Source organism: Mastigoproctus giganteus, chromosome 4 (genome assembly GCF_048544385.1).
Source record: "Mastigoproctus giganteus isolate SK-2022 chromosome 4, ASM4854438v1, whole genome shotgun sequence".
NCBI classification, from domain to species: domain Eukaryota; kingdom Metazoa; phylum Arthropoda; class Arachnida; order Uropygi; family Thelyphonidae; genus Mastigoproctus; species Mastigoproctus giganteus.
Window position 1 is genome coordinate 190,015,334 of NC_143578.1, and position 17,581 is coordinate 190,032,914.

Below are 17,581 nucleotides of genomic sequence, written 5' to 3' on the forward strand. Positions count from 1 at the left end.
CTAGGTGGTATTAAAACTTAGTAGTTCTACATTTCACTTTCTTGAATGCTTCACATTCAGATTTCGCAGTTGGTAACACCATCAGTTGGTTCAGTTGCAATCAAAATTATATATATTAAAAATTTTATGGGATTTAAAAATTGAGAACACTACAATCACATTTACAAAAGCAAAATCCGTGCTTCTTTACCTTTGACAGCAGTTATATCTTGTTATATAAGTTGACTGTGTATCAATATATTATGATCACTGCCATCTAGTGGATGCTTTATGTGGATGTTGTTGTTGTTTTGGTTTTTTGGAGCATTAGCAACTAAGGCCATATTGCTCCAGGATATGCGATGGTTATTCCCTGACCTTTCCGCATCTTCCGTATTTGGTGGTGACGGGCTCGAACCCCAGTCTAATCAAGAAGCATGTGATACGCACTACTGCTCCTTCCCACCTGGCTACGGAGGCGCTCTTTATGTGGAGATTCCCAATGCACAAAGAGTCACTGCAGATAATTATATCAAGAGTATTACGTTCTCCCATTGTCTAACATGCTGATCAAGACATCAAAGGCAGGTATTGTTGGGTTATCAGAGACATGGTGTCACACAGATATAAGCAGTGCAGAATTGGAATTTGGGGAGTACAATGTGTACACAAAGGATAGACAGGGTAGGAAGGGAGAACAGGTTATGCTGTTAGTTAAGAAACACAAAATGTAAGGAAGTGCATCCAGTTGACATGGGTGGACAGTGCAATGTTGAGTCAGTTTGGTGTGGAATAAACACTGGGAAAGGGAAAATGAGAGCAGCAGTATGCTATAGGCCTAATGAATCTGATGAGTACAATGAACAGTTGTGCAGAGAAATAGAATGGGCCAGTAAATCAGAATGTCTAATAATGGGGGATTTTAACTTTCCTGATATTGACTGGAACAAACTTGTGGGTTGGTCTTGCTAGCACACAATAAATTCACAAAAGTTTTGCTAGCACGCTAGCAAGACTTTTGGGGATTTATTGGAGGATTGTTTTCTACAGCAAAATGTTCAAGAGGCAACCAGAGGGAGTAATACCCTTGATCTGATTATCAGCAGTGATTATTCATGCATTAAGAATTTGCAGATAAAGGAACCACTAGGTGACAGTGATCACAGTGTACTGATGTTGGATTTACTTAAAGATGTAACTACCATCAAGGATCAAGGGAAGTGTTTTTGTTTTCGTAAAGGTGACTACAGTGGTCTCAGACAGTTTTTAATTTCTATACAGTGGGATCGACTGGTGATGCTACCTACAGTGAATTTTAAATGGGAAGCCTTCCTTCGGGGACTTAATCTTGGCGGCTACTAGGCTTTTCATACCAACTAAGAAATACTGTTCAGGGTTCAGGCCTAAATGGATGTCAGATGAATTAATGAGGCTCGTGGCAGAAAAGAAAAATGCATGGGATGCATATAAATTATCAGGCGACACAGAAGCCTATGGCAGATATAAGCTAGTCTGTAATCAAGTCACAAAGGAGGTTAGGCAGGCAAAGGCAGATTACAAGATATCTTTGGCAAAGGACACAAAGAAAAACAGCAAAGAGTTCTTTACTTATGTAAACTCTATATAATATCAGTGTAGATAATACCCCATAGATAACTCTTAAAGAACAACTACGATAATAGTGTGAAAGGAATCATTTCATCTGTATCTCATATTGTGCTCTTCCTTCACAGCGAGTTGCCCATGTATTGCACTAACTCGAATAAGCAACGCTTTACTAACAGAGAAGACTAATGTTACTTATTCTCAGTGAGCACCACCACCGAGATGGCACCGTTTCAAAGCTAGTTGACCTTTCATTCAGGTACCCTGGTATTGCAAACATGATAACCCAGTTGTGAAGTTAATCACACAATATGAGAGATGCCAAAAGGTGTAGGTGATAATATTTAAATAAACTAAATGCACAAGGCATAATATTTAAGAGTTTAATATTCTATATAATATCACTGTAGATACACCATAGATAACTCTTAAAGAACAACTACAATAGTAGTGTGAAAGGCTTCATTCATCTGTATCTGATATTGTGCTCTTCCTTTATTCGAGGTAGTGAAATACAGGGGCAATCCGTTGTGTAAAAGTCTTCTCTATTAGTGAAGCGTTACTTATTCAAGATAGTGCAATACATGGGCAACTCGTTGTTGAAGAGCACAATATGAGAAAGAGATGAAATTATGCCTTTCACACTACTATCGTAGTTGTTCTTTGAGTTATCTATGGTGTATCTACACTGATATTATATAGAATCTTAATCTCTTAAATATTATGCCTTGTGCATTCAGTTTATTTAAATAATATGTTAACTCTAGAAGGAAGGGGATGAATCAGATTGGTCCACTTGATGTTGGTGGTTCAACTGCTGATCACCCTGCTAAGATAGCTAACAAACAATGAGCATTTTGCATCTACATTCACACATGAGGAATTCCGTAAGGAAGGGGAGGACAGAAGTTTACTAAACTCTAACAGGGAGCTAAATGATTTTGTAATAATGGAGAGCAAAGTGGAGGAGAAATTGTTGAGGTTAAACATAAGGAAGGCACCTGCGGCAGATGGAATCTATCCAGTTATATTGAATGAGGCAGTGAGGGAAGTAAGCAAACCCTTAGCCATAATTATGAGAGCATCTTAGATTCAGGGGAGGTCCCCATGGAGTGGAGATGTGCAAATGTATCCCCAATTCACAAAGTGGGTTCACAGGGCGACACAAATAATTATAGACCTATTAGTTTAACTTCTTCTATTCTGGGGAAAATAATGGAGTCAGTGGTTAAGGGGGTGATACAGGATCATCTAGACAAGACAGCAGTAATAATTCAACACAGCATGGGTTTGTAATGGGGAAGTCTTGTCTGACCAATTTGATTGGATACTATGATGTGGTCACAAAGGAACTGGATACAAAAAATAATTTTGATATTGTATACTTGGATTTCAGGAAAGCTTTTGATATCATTGCACATGAAAGACTACTGTACAAATTGGAGTGGTATGGCATTAAGGGCAAGTTACTGAAATGGATAAAGGGATGGTTGAGTGGAAGACGACAGAGAGTGGTAATAAATGGACTAATGTAGCAGAGTTCCCCAGGGTTTACTGCTGGGTCCATTGTTTTGTGCATTTATCAATGATATCAATGAAGGTATATCAGGCTTAATGTCTAAGTTTGCAGAGGATACAAAGGTTGGCAGGGTTGTTAATGACAGTAAAGATAGTATGCTACTGCAACAGGATTATGGAAGATCCAGAAAAGTTTAGCAGATGGGCTGAGAAGTTGCAACTGAAGTTTAACATTGACAAAGGCAAAGTACTTCATGTGGGTAGCAGTAACCCAAGAGAAATGTACCAACTGTGTGGTAGTACACTCAGGGAGGTGAAGAATGAAAAAGATCTGGGGATAATTGTGCAGTCAGATATGAAGTTCTCTGAGCAGTGCAGACAGGCTGCCAGAGCAGGTCATGGAATTTTGTCAATGACATAGGAATTTTGCTAGGAGAGACAAGGAGGTGATTATCCCTTTGTACAAGGCAATGGTCAGGCCACACCTTGAGTACTGTATACAGGTCTGGAGGGCTCATTTTAGGAAGGATGTAGAGTTGCTAGAACGACTACAGAGAAGGGCAACAAGATTGGTGAGAGGAACAAAGGGGGTGCACTTATGAAGAAAAGCTTAAGTTCTACAAGTTGCATCATCTGGAGACTAGGCACCTGCGAGGTGTTCGAATCGAGGTGTATAAGGCCTTGAATGGTTTGAGCAGGCTGGATACTGACAGGATACTTCCGCTTGCTCAGATTAAGAACCTGAAGGGACATCAATTCAAATTGAGGAAAGATAGTTGTAGAATAGATGTGCATAAGTTTGCCTTTAGCCAGCAGGTAGTTGATTGCTGGAACAGACTTCCATCTGTTGTTGTGGAAGTTGATAGCTTAAATAAATTTATGGTTGAACTAGACAAACATTTGGAGTGACTGGATGGGCGAAATGGGATGGGTTTTTTTTTTTTTTTTTTGGCTGATGCTGTATAAGCGTGCTTTCTTGCATTGTATGCCTTAACTAATGCTAGCATAGAAAATAATCATCCAAAAAAATACAGAACAATCTTGCTACTGTGTGAGTGACCAATCCACAAGTTCCAGTCAATATGTGGAATGTTAAAATGCACCATAAGACATTCTGATTTGCTGGCCTACTATTTTTGTGTTCAGGTGTTCATTATAGGCAACTCTCGGTTTACGAATGTTTGATTCATGAACATTCGCTATAACGAACGTCACAATTAATTAAAAATTTCTTAAAGTCGTCATTAGGTAGAGTCCTTTATAAATATGAAATAAATGTATAGTAAACATAATTGTAAGATTTAAATAAATAAACTTTTATAAAATGTATTTATTACAATAATTAGCAGAAAATTATTATATAATAATTATACTGAACTGTTCTTGGTTAATGTTATGTTACGTTATGTTATTGGTTTTTAGGAGCATTAGCAACTAAGGCCATAATGCTCCGAGGATATGCAGTGGGTAGTTGGTTGCTGGAACAGACTTCCATCTGTTGTTGTGGAAGTTGATAGCTTAAATAAATTTATGGTTGAACTAGACAAACATTTGGAGTGACTGGATGGGCGAAATGGGAAGGGTTTTTTTTTTTTGGCTGATGCTGCATAACAAGAATCTGCAGATAAAGAAACCATTAGGTGGCAGTGATCAGGGAATGACCTTTCCGCATCTTCCGTATTTGGTGGTTACTGGCTCAAACCCCGGTCTAATCACGTTCTTGGTTAATAAAACTAAGTCATATAACATTTATAATGCATTGCAAAACATTGCTGGTGCCTGGGAGGGGGGAGATGTGAAGGAAACAAACTTAAATGGTTTGTGGAAAAACTTGTGTCCATAGTTTATGAATAATTTAAGTGATTTTGGGGAGCCAGTAGAACCTGTGACCGAAGAAATGAAGTGACTGATGTGAGAGAGCTTATGGACTCACATTTTGAAGAATTAACAACTTATGAAATAACTGAAATAGAGACACATCAAAATTCTGAAGTAACAAAAGAACCTGATATTCCACAGCTTCCCAGAACAAGGCAGAAAATGGCTGCTTTATATCAATTTCTGAGGGGTTGACAATAATTGAAGAAGACGCAAATATAGAAAGAATTGCAAAAGTGAAAAGAGGCATTTATGACTGTCTAGCATGCTACAGTGAGATTTTTGAAGAAAAAAGAAACTAACTGTGCAATCTTCTATAAAAACATATTTTTAAAAAATGGAAAACCCAGCTTTTCTTCATTATCAGACACCCTTCCATTTACCTCATCTGCACCTAGTGTCACTTATGTGGAAAATATTGAACTCTGATGAAGATATTGACGAGTAAAAGTTGAATACATATGTATGTACAGTACATATAATATGTTAATGTCCCAGATATTGGACTGGAATTTGTGGGCTGGTCACTCACACACTAGCAAGGCTTTTGTGGATTTATTGGGTGATTGTTTTCTACATCAGCATGTTTGGGGGGCAACTAGAGGGAGTAATACTCTTGATTTGATTATCAGTAGTATCTTCATGCATTAAGAATCTGCAGATAAAGGAACCACTAGGTGGAAGTGATCACAGTGTGCTGAAGTGGGATTTACTCAAAGAGGCAACTACCATCAGGGGTAAAGGGAAGGGTTTTTCTTTCGCAAATGTGATTACGGTGGTCTGAGACAGTATTTAAATTCTATACAGTGGAACCAATTGATGATGTTACCAAAAGCAAATTCGAAATGGGAAGCATTCAAAGAATTAATATTGGAAGCTACTAGGCTTTTCATACCAACTAAGAAATATTGTTCAAGATTTAGGTCTAAATGGATGTCAGATGAACTAATTAGACATGTGGAAAAGAAGAAAAATGCATGGGATGCATATAAATTAACAGGTGACACAGACGTCTATGATAGATATAAGCTGGCTTGTAACCAGGTCACAAAGTAGGTTAGGCAGGCAAAGACAGATTACAAGAAATCTTTGGCAAAAAGATGCAAAGAAAAACAGCAAAGAGTTCTTTATTTATGTAAACTCTAGAAGGAAGGGGATGAATCAGATTGGCCCACTTGATATCAATAGTTCAACTGTTGATAATCCTGCTCAGGTAGCTAACAAACTAAATGAATATTTTGCATCTACATTCACACATGAGTTGTTGTTCAGGGAGGAGAATTCAGAGGTGTATTATACTCTGGCAGTAAGCTAGATAACCTTATAATAACTAAGAGTAAAGTTGAGAAGAAATTGTTGAAGATAAACATAAGAAAGGCACCTGGGTGGATGGAATCTATCCAGTTATATTAATGGAAGTAAGCAAACCCTTAGCCATAATTATGAGAGCTTCCTTGGACTCAGGAGAGGTACCCATGGACTGGAGATGTGCAAATGTGACCCCAATCCACAAAGGAGGATCAAAGGCTGACACAAGTAATTATAGACCTGTGAGTTTAACTTCTGTTCCAGGAAAATTAATGGAGGCACTGGTTAAAGAAGCACTGCAGGATTATCTAGACAAGACTTCAGTTATAGCTCAGACACAGCATGGTTTTGTTAAGTAGAAGTCTTGTCTGATCAATTTGATTGGATACTATGATGTGGTCACAAAGAAACAAGAGGCAAAGAATAATTTTGATATCATATATTTGGATCTTAGAAAGGCTTTTGATACTGTTGCACATGGAAGACTGCTGCACAAATTGGAGCAGTGTGGCATTGGAGGGAAATTGCTGCTATGGATAAAGGGATGGTTGAGTGGGAAAAGACAGAGTGGTAATCAATGGACACTGCTCTTCGTGGACTAATGTTATTATTGGTGTCCCCCAGGGTTCAGTGTTGGGTCTATTGTTGTTTTCTGTATTTATTAAGGATATTGATGATGGTATATCAGGCTTAATATCCAAGTTTGCAGATGATATGAAGGTTGGCAGCATTGTTAATGACACTAATGACAGTACGCTGATGCTGCAACAGGATCTAGAAAAGTTGAGCAGGTGGGCTGAGAGGTGGCAACTAAAGTTTAACATTGACAAATGTAAAGTACTGCATATGGGAAACAGTAACCCCAGAGTAACGTATCAACTGTGTGGTACTAAACTGACAGTGATAGAGAATGAAAAGGACCTGGGGGTAATTGTGCAGGTAGATATGAAGTTATCTGAGCAGTGCAACTGGTCTGCAAGAGCAGCTCATGATGTCTTGTCAATGATATGCAGGAATTTTTGTAGAGGGATAAGGAGGTGATTATCCCCTTGTATAAGGCAATGGTCAGGCCCCACCTTGAGTACTGTATACAGGTCTGGAGGCCTCATTTTAAGAAGGATGTAGAGCTGTTGGAACGAGTACAGAGAAGGGCAGATAAGATTAGTGAATAGAACAAAGGGTTGCTCTTATGAAGAAAGGCTTAAGTTTTGCAGATTACAGTGTCTGGAGACTAGGCACCTGCGAGGTGATCTGATTGAGGTGTATAAAGCTTTGAATGGTTTGAGCATGCTCAATACTGATGGGATTCTTCCTCTTGCTGAGAATAATCGCCTGAGAGGGCATAAATTCAAATTGAGGAAAGACAGTTGTAGGACAGATGTGTGGAAGTTTTTCTTCAGCCAGGGGGTAGTTTATTGTTGGAACAAACTTCCATCTGTCTTTTTTCGGTAGTTGTTGGCGCATCGGTTTCTGTGGCCATAATGCACCTCCCAAAGTTTTTGCATTTTACTCTGATCCAAGTCCAAGGTGGGATTCGAATCCGCGATCTTTGGGTTGCCAGGCAGGCAATTTATCCACCTGGCTAGCCCAGTCGGCTTCCATCCGTCATTGTAGAAGTGATAGCTTAAATAGATTGAAAGCAGAACTAGACAAACATCTGGAGTGAGTGGATGGTGAAATGAGAAGGGTGTGTGTTTTTTTTTTTTTTTTTGTTTTTTTTGGCTGGTGCTATATAAGCTTGCTTTCTTGCATCATGTGCCTTTGCTAATGGATAAGTCAAAAATCTATTGCACATCAAGCTTGGTTTGATAAAAACATTTTTTGTGAAAGCAATGGACAAAAAATGATTTTCCCTTTTTAAGGCAAAAGTTCCCTTAAATCACTGAGGCCAAGATAAAAGAAGGAATTTTGTGGGTCCTCAAATCAAACTTCTATTTGAAGATGAAAAATTCATATAAAAAAAAAAAAAATTAAATGCTACAGAAACAAGAGCCTGGAAGGCATTCGAAAACGTCTTTCGGAACTTTTTGGGCAATGAGAAATCATTAAATTACAGTGAAATTGTGGATGAGTTAATTTTGGCTTACAAAGAGTTGGGTGCAACATGTCAAAGCTTCATTTCCTACATTGCTATTTAGACTTTTTTTCTAAAAACTTGGGAGTGGTCTCCAATGAACATGGTGAAAGGTTTCACTAAAATATTTCTCAAATGGAAAAAAGATACTAGGGAAAATGAAGTCCAAATATGTTGGCAGGCTACTGTTGGAATCTCGTACAGGAGATGCCAATGAACAATTATAAAAGGCAAAAAATGACAAAAGTGTTTTGTTATAGATAAACATTTTTTTAAACAGAATAAGGTTAATAGAATCATTGTTCAATATTTAGTACAGTACGTAACATTTTCTGAAAATATATGAAATCTTTTTTCATAAAATTTTTCCTTAAATCCTTTCTTCCTTAAAATGCCAGCAATATGGTTGCCATATTTGAATTCATTAACAACAAATCTACACCCTGAATTTTAACAGGGATAAATCAGGAGTAATTTTTTTTTTTAATTTTTTTGCTGACCAGTGTTGTTGATCAAGTGAAAGGAAAGAATAGTTTAAGAGTTGGTAGCTGATTAATTTAGAAAGAGTAAAGGTAAATGCAAAGGGGCAACAATAATCAGAAGAGAGGAATTTGTCTTCTTTTTTAAGAACTGGCTGGATATGAACAAATTTCCAAGGAAAAGGAAACACATCAGTGGAATAAGAAAGTGAAAAAAGCTAACACAGAACAAGAGCAAGTCCAAGAGTACAGGTCTGGAGAACATGCAGAGAAATGCCATAAGGACCTGGAGCTTTCTTAGTATATGTTCAGAGTTCTTCTAACATCCTTGTCAGAAGACCACGGGCAGATCGAGTGGAGTGTATTGGATATGACAGAAGGGGGTAGGATGCTATTAAGTCAGCTTTGTGTTTAGCTGAGGATACTACAGAACCATCACATTGCAACAGAATGTGGTAGTGTTGACAGACAGAATTTGCAGCCAATAGTGGTAGCAAGAGACCAGAATGCAGGAGTACCATTTGGACAACAAACAAGTTTTCTATGCTTAGCCTATCAAAAATTCAGTTGTCTGATTAACTATATTCTTACCTTGAGCAGCCTTAGCACATTTATTGGAAAACCAAGGTTTAAATGAGGAAAGAGATTTTAAAGGTAAATTCAAAATATATACCTACAAGAATAATTTCACTGACATGATCTGAGCAAACACTGGGATTAGAAGATTTAAAGCAGTAAACCAACCAAAGAAAAGAGGAATAGAAATCATACAGACCATCCCAATTTGCATTCCTGTAATGCCAAACAATGCAAGGCTGAGAATGTGCATGTGAGAAAAGCTCCACTACAGAGGAGACCATCACCAAGTTATGACCTGAAGTGCTTAGAGGACTACTAACATTGATCATGTACATCGAGAATTCTTGGTGAGGAAGAGATCAAGTGTTGGGTGTGTAGTTAGGGTTGTCTGTTACTCTGACAGTTAAATGAACAAGCTGCATGCAGTCAGAATTTGCAAAAGCCTCAGAATGTTTTTCAGAAAATTTTCCAGTTCCAACTGGGTCAGTGGAACTGGAAAACTGAAGCTAACTGGAGTTATTAGCATTAAAATCCAAGGAAAATTACCTTACTGTTAGGAAAGTTGGACTGTAGAAAGTAGTTTCGAATAAAGGATGTCAAAGAGTTCTGAGGGATCAGGAGGAGACTGACGAAGACAACTAATGAATTTGGAAGAATGGGGCTGACAGATTTTAAGCCAGAGAAAATCAAAAAAAGGAAGTTCCAAATTGAAGTCTTAAACTAGGACTATCAGGGCAGCATGTGCCCAAACAACTCTGAAGTGAAAGCTTCGTAGAGTGAATAGATAGGGCAAGTGAGATGAATAGTGGTTTAAGCAATTGACAATTGAAACTGTCAGAAAAAGTATGTGGGGCTCAGCAGATTGTAAGTGAAAATGGACATCATTAAGATCGGAACAAAGACAATATATATTTGTAAAATTAATGAGGAAATTTTTTCTGATGTGAATATTTAATAAATGATCTTAATTGACCTCAATATTTAATGTGTTCTAATCTTAATGTGGGCAATCAATTGATTTAAAGCTTTCTTTCATTTATTTGTGGTACATACTTTTTGAATATGTTTAATTTGATCAAATGAGTTATGTTAAAAGAAATTTTCTCATATAAAAAAAAAAAATGTTTGGTCTAAAATTTAGTAAAAAATAACAAAACATCTCCAAAATGTAGTTTCTTTTTCTTGTCAAGTTTTATAGTCTTTGAAGTATTATGCTCACATGCATTCTTTTATTATTATAGATAAAAGGAAAATGAATGAATTAAATTACAAAAAAATTTTTAAAAAAGTATTCAGACTAAAATTTAGCAAAAAAAACCTTTCTGAAATGAAGTTTCTTTTTCTTGCCAAGCAGAAAACCATACATATGCTTTCGTCTCTGAGGACGACAAGCTACTCTCCTACGGGATAGCCATATCTTTTTTAAGACATTAACTTGATAGTCTCTGTAAAATGGGAAGGGAAACAGGGTAGTGTGGCATTCAATTATACAATGTAACCTATCAAACAAAATTCATAAAAATCATAGCTTCAATAATAGTATCATGTTATATGAGAAATATTTAATAAACTATTCAATCATTTTATCTCATTAATGAAATTTTTAAAATAGCCCATTAGAAAATATAGTAATGACACTGAAGTTACATCTTTCTGTTTTTATATTCTTATGTGCATGTATAAACTTTATAAAACAACCATTCAGGAGACTACAGACCATAGACAAATTTTTACTTGGAGTATGGCTTTTGAATTTTTATCATTTTCCCAGAGAGTGGGAAAATGATAGCATGAGTGCACAGAAGGTACATCCCCCATGTTCATTCTACTTGTATCTCATAGTAACACAAGCATAGTAACCTAACTGCTACTGACACTACAAAGCTGTTTCTAATTCAAGTTATTTATAACTCTACCACACGATTTAACAATAACCAATGGTTTCAACAGTCATAAATCATATATTTTCAAAAGATTCATTATTATTTTTGAATAATACCATGAAAGGTAATACAGGTAGTTCTCGACTTCACGGGTTAATTCGTTCCTAGCATGCGCTCGTAAAGCAAAAACTCGTAAAGTGGGAATTTATTTCACATAGACATAAGGTTAAAAATACGGATTACGTTCTCAACAATGCAATTAGTTAACTAATAGTTTATGTTTAAACAATGATTGATTTATCCAAAGAAATTAAAATGTACCCTGTAAAATCAAGCAAATTATAATAATAAAGAACTTATTTATGACTTACAAATTTTAAAGAATGTTTATTCTTCATCATCGACTAAATGCACACTCATTGATCACTTATAATCGGCTCGGCACTCGGTTTGTTGCACAAGGAGTCGTCTTCTTCAGAAATGCTTCAAGAGGCATTTGTTTCCAAGGTAATCTTCTATTTTCTTTATAAATTTCAATAGCATGCATAAGCATGTTTTAACGGCACGCACAAATTGCAACTAACATGATTCACATGGAGTAAAAAGTTTATGAAGTTTTAAAAAAAAGGAATGAAGAGAAGATTCTGAAAATTTATTTATGTTTTTTATACGATTGAAGATTTCAGTAAAGGAGAAACACATTTCACCATAATATCGCAAAAAACCACACAATTCCAGCTATCGGTATTTTCACAAATGCAATAACATCGAGTTTACTACCCGTTTATAATTGCTTGGAGTAACAGAAAAGCCCAATAAACCGGAAAGTGCAAATTATTTTTATTTTTTTATGGTCGTGACCTCCAGAAATGTGCTTTAGAAAAATATCACAAAGGCTTGTAATAATTGATTCTTATAACGGAACATATGATAACGATAAAAGTGTAGCACATTTTAATGATTTGAATTGGTAACTAATACAAATTACAAACCATGCTCACGACCTTTTATATGGCCTTAAGGTCATGCTCATGACTTTAAAAATGACATTTTAGAGAGATAAATAGCTTAGTTATACAGCAAAAATTTCAACTTCTGTGATCTTGAAACAAATTACCAAAAAACAATGTGTTATTGGGTTCACATTACGATATTTTAACGATATGATGGTGTCTCTGGAACTGATTAATATCGTAAAGCGGGGTACACTGCATTGTACAGCTACGCATGTGGTTTAAAATGCGCTAGTTATGAATGTTTAACATCCATTTTTTGCAATTAATGTTCCATTTTAGATTTTATTCACACTTGATACTTGGAGAAAAAAAACTCGTAAACCCGAGAACTCGTAAAGCGAGAACTGCCTGTATTTACTTATTATAGAAAGCTAGCAACATGCTTAATATTCAAATTTCACACATTTCAAAAGTGTGCCAAATCTGAAATAAATTTTTAAAAAAACTTCAAAATGGAAGGGAATACCTATGTTCAAATAAAACTATCCATATACAAGTTGAAGAATTCTGAGCTGCTGGGAACAGATAAGGTTTTGAAAAATTGCCATTTTATTGACCTAATTAACATATTAAATCATATTCTATAAATGGTTTTATAGTCCTAGTCATATTCGTTAGTTTATTTTTAAATTAAGCTAGAGATTTTGTAAGTTACTATTTAATACAGGTAGAAGCTTTGTGTCAGTAATTTGGCATGAATAGCGTATCTTGTAACTTTGTACTGTAATGTGTAGAAGGGGAATTCTAGTGTCTAATTGTGGTAAATTAGGTATCTCAAAAGTTCGAATAACGCAGGTTAGCATTAATAGATGTTTTATTAGCTATTATAACTTTAAAAGCGTAACTTTATAGCATAAACTCAATCACGTAATACATATAATGTAAATGGCATAAAGTAATGCATATAACATAAATTCAATATTGTAATATATATTTAATAACTAGGGTTCGGATTTTTATGTATTATCATATTCATTTTTCGTTTACATAAAGGCATGAAACTTAGTGGGACCATGTTACATGGTCTGAGGATCATAAAGAAGCATGTTTATAATTTCATATTTCATCATATTTTATACATTAGGTCATAATTTCAAAAAAATATGAAATATCATATTTTATACTTGTTGACATAAAACTTTCATATTTCATCTTACGATAATCGACAAATTATTTATCAAATTGATTTAAAATATATTTCTAAAAAACCGTGGGAATTTACATTGAATCATTTCACATTCCAGCGTTGGCGGGCAAGAGCAGCTAAATCCCAAAGTTATTTTGATGAGCTCTTTACTCACTCACTCACAACCACACAGTAGGGTAATCTTAGCTATAATTTAAAAAACTTGACAGTAGTTTCGCCTTATACCGAGTTCAACGAATTATTAGTTCAACTTATTTTATAGAGTAGAAACTTCAGCTGTTGTTTGTTTGTTTTTGATTTTTAGGAGCATTAGCAACTAAGGCCATATTGCTCTGGGAATATGCGGTGGTCATTCCCTGACCTTTTCCGCATCCTCCGTATTTGGTGGTGACGGGCTTGAACCCCAGTCTAATCAAGAAGCATCTGCTACGAACTGCTGCTCCTTCCCACCTGGCTACGGAGGCGCTACTTCTGGATTTCTTCTGTAGAAGAGTCTAAAGACACATACCAAACGGATGGAAAAATAATATATTGCAACGCATGCAATAAAGAGGTATGGAAATTAATTAATAAATATAATATCGGTGTAGATACACCACAGATAACTTTTTAAAGAACAACTACGATTGTAGTGTGAAAGGCATCATTTCGTCTGTATCTCATATTGTGCTCTTCCTTCACAAGAGTTGCCCATGTATTGCACTACCTCGAATCAGTGACGCTTCACTAATAGAGAAGACTATTATTACTTATTCTCAGTGAGTACCACCACCCAGACGGCACCGTTTCAAAGGTAGTTGGCTTTTCATCAGTGGGTGGTGGTAAGACAAGTAACAATAGCCTTCTCTATTAGTGAAGTGTTACTCTTTCCAGGTAGTGCAATACATGGGCAACTCATTATGAAGGAAGAGCACAATACGAGATTAGCATTAGTAGAGGCATATGATGCAAGAAAGCAAGCTTATTCAGCATCAGCCAAAAAAAAAGAACAACCACTACTCCCATTTTACCCCTCCATTCGTTCGAAATACCTGTCCAGCTGAGCCTTAAATTTGTTTAGGCTATCAACTTCAACAACAAGTGATGGAAGTCTATTCCACAAACCAACTGCCCGCTTGTTCCAGCAGCTCTACATCCTTCTTGAAATGAGGCCTCCAGACCTGTATACAGTATTCAAGGTGTGGCCTGACCAATGCCTTATACAAGGGAATAATCACATCCCTATCCCTGCTAGAAAAATTCCTGTATATCATTGACAAGACACCATGAGCTACTCTTGCAGCTCATCTGCACTGCTCAGAGAACTTCATATCTGCCTGCACAATTACCCCAGGTCCTTTTCATTCTCTACCACTGTCAGCGTAGTACCACAGAGTTGATACGTTGATCTGGGGTTACTGTTTCCCATATGTAGTACTTTACATTTGTCAAGGTTAAACTTCATTTGCCACCTCTCAGCCCATCTGCTCAACCTTTCCCGATCCTGTTGCACCAGCATAGCATCAGTAGTGTCCTTAACAACCCTGCCAACCTTTGTATCGTGTGCAAACTTGGACATTAAGCTTGATATACCATCATCTATATCATTTATAAATACAGAAAACAACAATGGACCCAACACTCAACCCTGAGGAACTCCACTAATAACATTAGTCCACGTTGAGCAGTGTCCATTGATTACCACTCTCTGTCTTCTGCCACTCAATTTGTGCAGCAGTCTTCCATGCGCAACAGTATCAAAAGCCTTTCTAAGATCCAAATATATAATATCAAAGTTATTCCCTGCATCCAGTTCTTTTGTGACTACATCATAGTATCCAATCAAATTGGTCAGACAAGACCTGCCCTTAACAAAACCATGCTGTGTCTGAGCTATAACTGAATTCTTGTCCAGATGATCCTGCAGTGCTTCTTTAACCAGTGCCTCCATTAATTTTCCTGGAACCGAAGTTAAACTAACAGGTCTATAATTACTTGTGTCAGCCTTTGATCCTCCTTTGTGAATTGGGGTTACATTTGCACATCTCCAGTCTATGGGTACCTCCCCTGAGTCCAAAGAAGCTCTCATAATTATGGCTAGGGGTTTGCTTACTTCCTTTGCTGCCTCCTTTAATATAACTGGATAGATCCCATCCACCACGGGTGCTTTTTTTATGTTTATCCTCAACAATTTCTCCTCCACTTTCCTCTCAGTTATTAGAAAATCATCTAGCTCACTGCCAATGTTTACTTCACCTACAACATTCCCCTTCCTGAATAACTCCTCATGTGTGAATGTAGATGCAAAATACTCGTTTAGATTGTTAGCCACCTGAGCAGGATCCTCAACTGTTGAACCATCAACATCCAGTGGACCAATCTGATTCATCCCTTTCCTTCTTGAGTTTAAATAGGTAAAGAACTCTTTTCTGTTTTTCTTTGCATCCTTTGCCAAGGATTTCTCATAATCTGCCTTTGCTTGCCTAATCTCCTTTGTGACTTGGTTACAGACCAACTTATATCTATCATAGGCTTCCACATCACCCATTAATTTGTATGTATCCCATGCATTTTTCTTCTCTGCCATGTCTCATTAGTTCATCTGACAACCATTTAGGCCTGAACCTTGAACAATATTTCTTGGTTGGTATGTAAAGCCTGGTAGCTTCCAAGATTAGTTCCTTGAATGCTTCCCATTTTGAATTTGCTGTTGGTAACATCATCAGTTGGTCCCACTGTATAGAATTTAAATACTGTCTCAGCCCATCATAGTCGCCTTTACGAAAGCAAAAACCCTTCCCTTTACCTCTGATGGTAGTTACCTCCTTGAGTAAATCCCACTTCAGCACACTGTGATCACTGCCACCTAGTGGTTCCTTTATCTGCAGATTCTTAATGCATGAAGAATCACTACTGATAATCAGATCAAGATTATTACTCCCTCTAATTGCCTCCCGAACATGCTGGTGTAGAAAACAATCATCCAATAAATCCACAAAAGCCTTGCTAGTGTGTGAGTGACCAACCCACAAATTCCAGTCAATATCTGGGAAATTAAAATCCCCCATTATAAGACTCTCTGATTTACTGGCCCATTCTATTTCCCTTACACTATCTTATTATACTCATCAGAGTCATTAGGCCTATAGCACACTCCTATTCTCAATTTTGATTTACCCATGCTTATGTCACACCAAACTGACTCGACACTGACCTGTCCATCGATGTCGACTGGCTTCACTTCCTTGGATTTTATGTGTTTTTTAACTAATAGCATAACCCGTCCTCCCTTCCTATCCTTTCTGTAGAGGTTGTACTCCCCAAATTCCAGTTCTGCATTCCTTATATCTGTGTGACACCATGTCTCTGATATCCCAACAATATCTGCCTTTGATGTTTTGAGCAAAACCTCAAATTCATCAAATTTATTTACTAAACTCCTAGCATTGGTGTACACACAAGTATACATGCACCTGTTTCTATTCTTAGCTACCCTAAAAAAACCCATGTGTTTACTTGTACCGCAATGATCAGCAGTCTTTGAAATATCCTGCATCATGTTTTCCAGGCTGCTGCTCATTCCAATAGAAGCAGTGCAAGAATCACTTTCACCTCTGCCAGTGGCTACTGTTAATCTATTAGTCCTTGTATCCCCCCCCCAAGCTAGCAGTTTTCCAACCCACCTAACACTGCCTCAATAGCATCAGCAAATATTCTTGCACCCTTTCTATTTAAGTGTATCCCATCCCTGTGGAAGCAGTCTCTCCTGTTAACAAGTACAGACCAGACTGAAAAAAATTCTACCCCTTGAGCTTTGCACAATCTTTCCAAGGCCAAATTGATCGACAAAGCTCTCATCATATACTCCCTCCTATCGTGTCTGGACAGAATTGCAGACACTTCAGAATTGCAGACAAATTCAACCCTAATTCACGGCTTTTTTTTTCAACAGTGACCTGTACTTGTTAAGTAATTCTGCCGGTCTCCTACTCTTAATATCATTAGTGCCAACGTGTACAACTATATCACCTTTTGTGCCCTTAAAAGATGATATCTGCTCTACGTCATCAACCTTTTCCCCTGGCAGACATACCCTGGTCCTGTTCCACCTATCATTTTTACAAAGCGTGTTCCCC

At 37.0% G+C, this 17,581-nt stretch overlaps 1 protein-coding gene across 1 annotated transcript in view; it reads right to left on the reverse strand.

Annotated features, from left to right (window-relative positions):
* The window catches only part of LOC150087275 (TATA box-binding protein-associated factor RNA polymerase I subunit B-like), a 308,013-nt gene that overhangs the window by 240,627 nt on the left and 49,805 nt on the right, over window positions 1-17,581 (reverse strand). Inside the window, exon 4 of the mRNA XM_090372434.1 lies at window positions 10,739-10,865. Within this exon, the coding sequence (XP_090228560.1) occupies window positions 10,739-10,865 (127 nt within the window). The remainder of the gene's footprint in view (window positions 1-10,738; window positions 10,866-17,581) is intronic.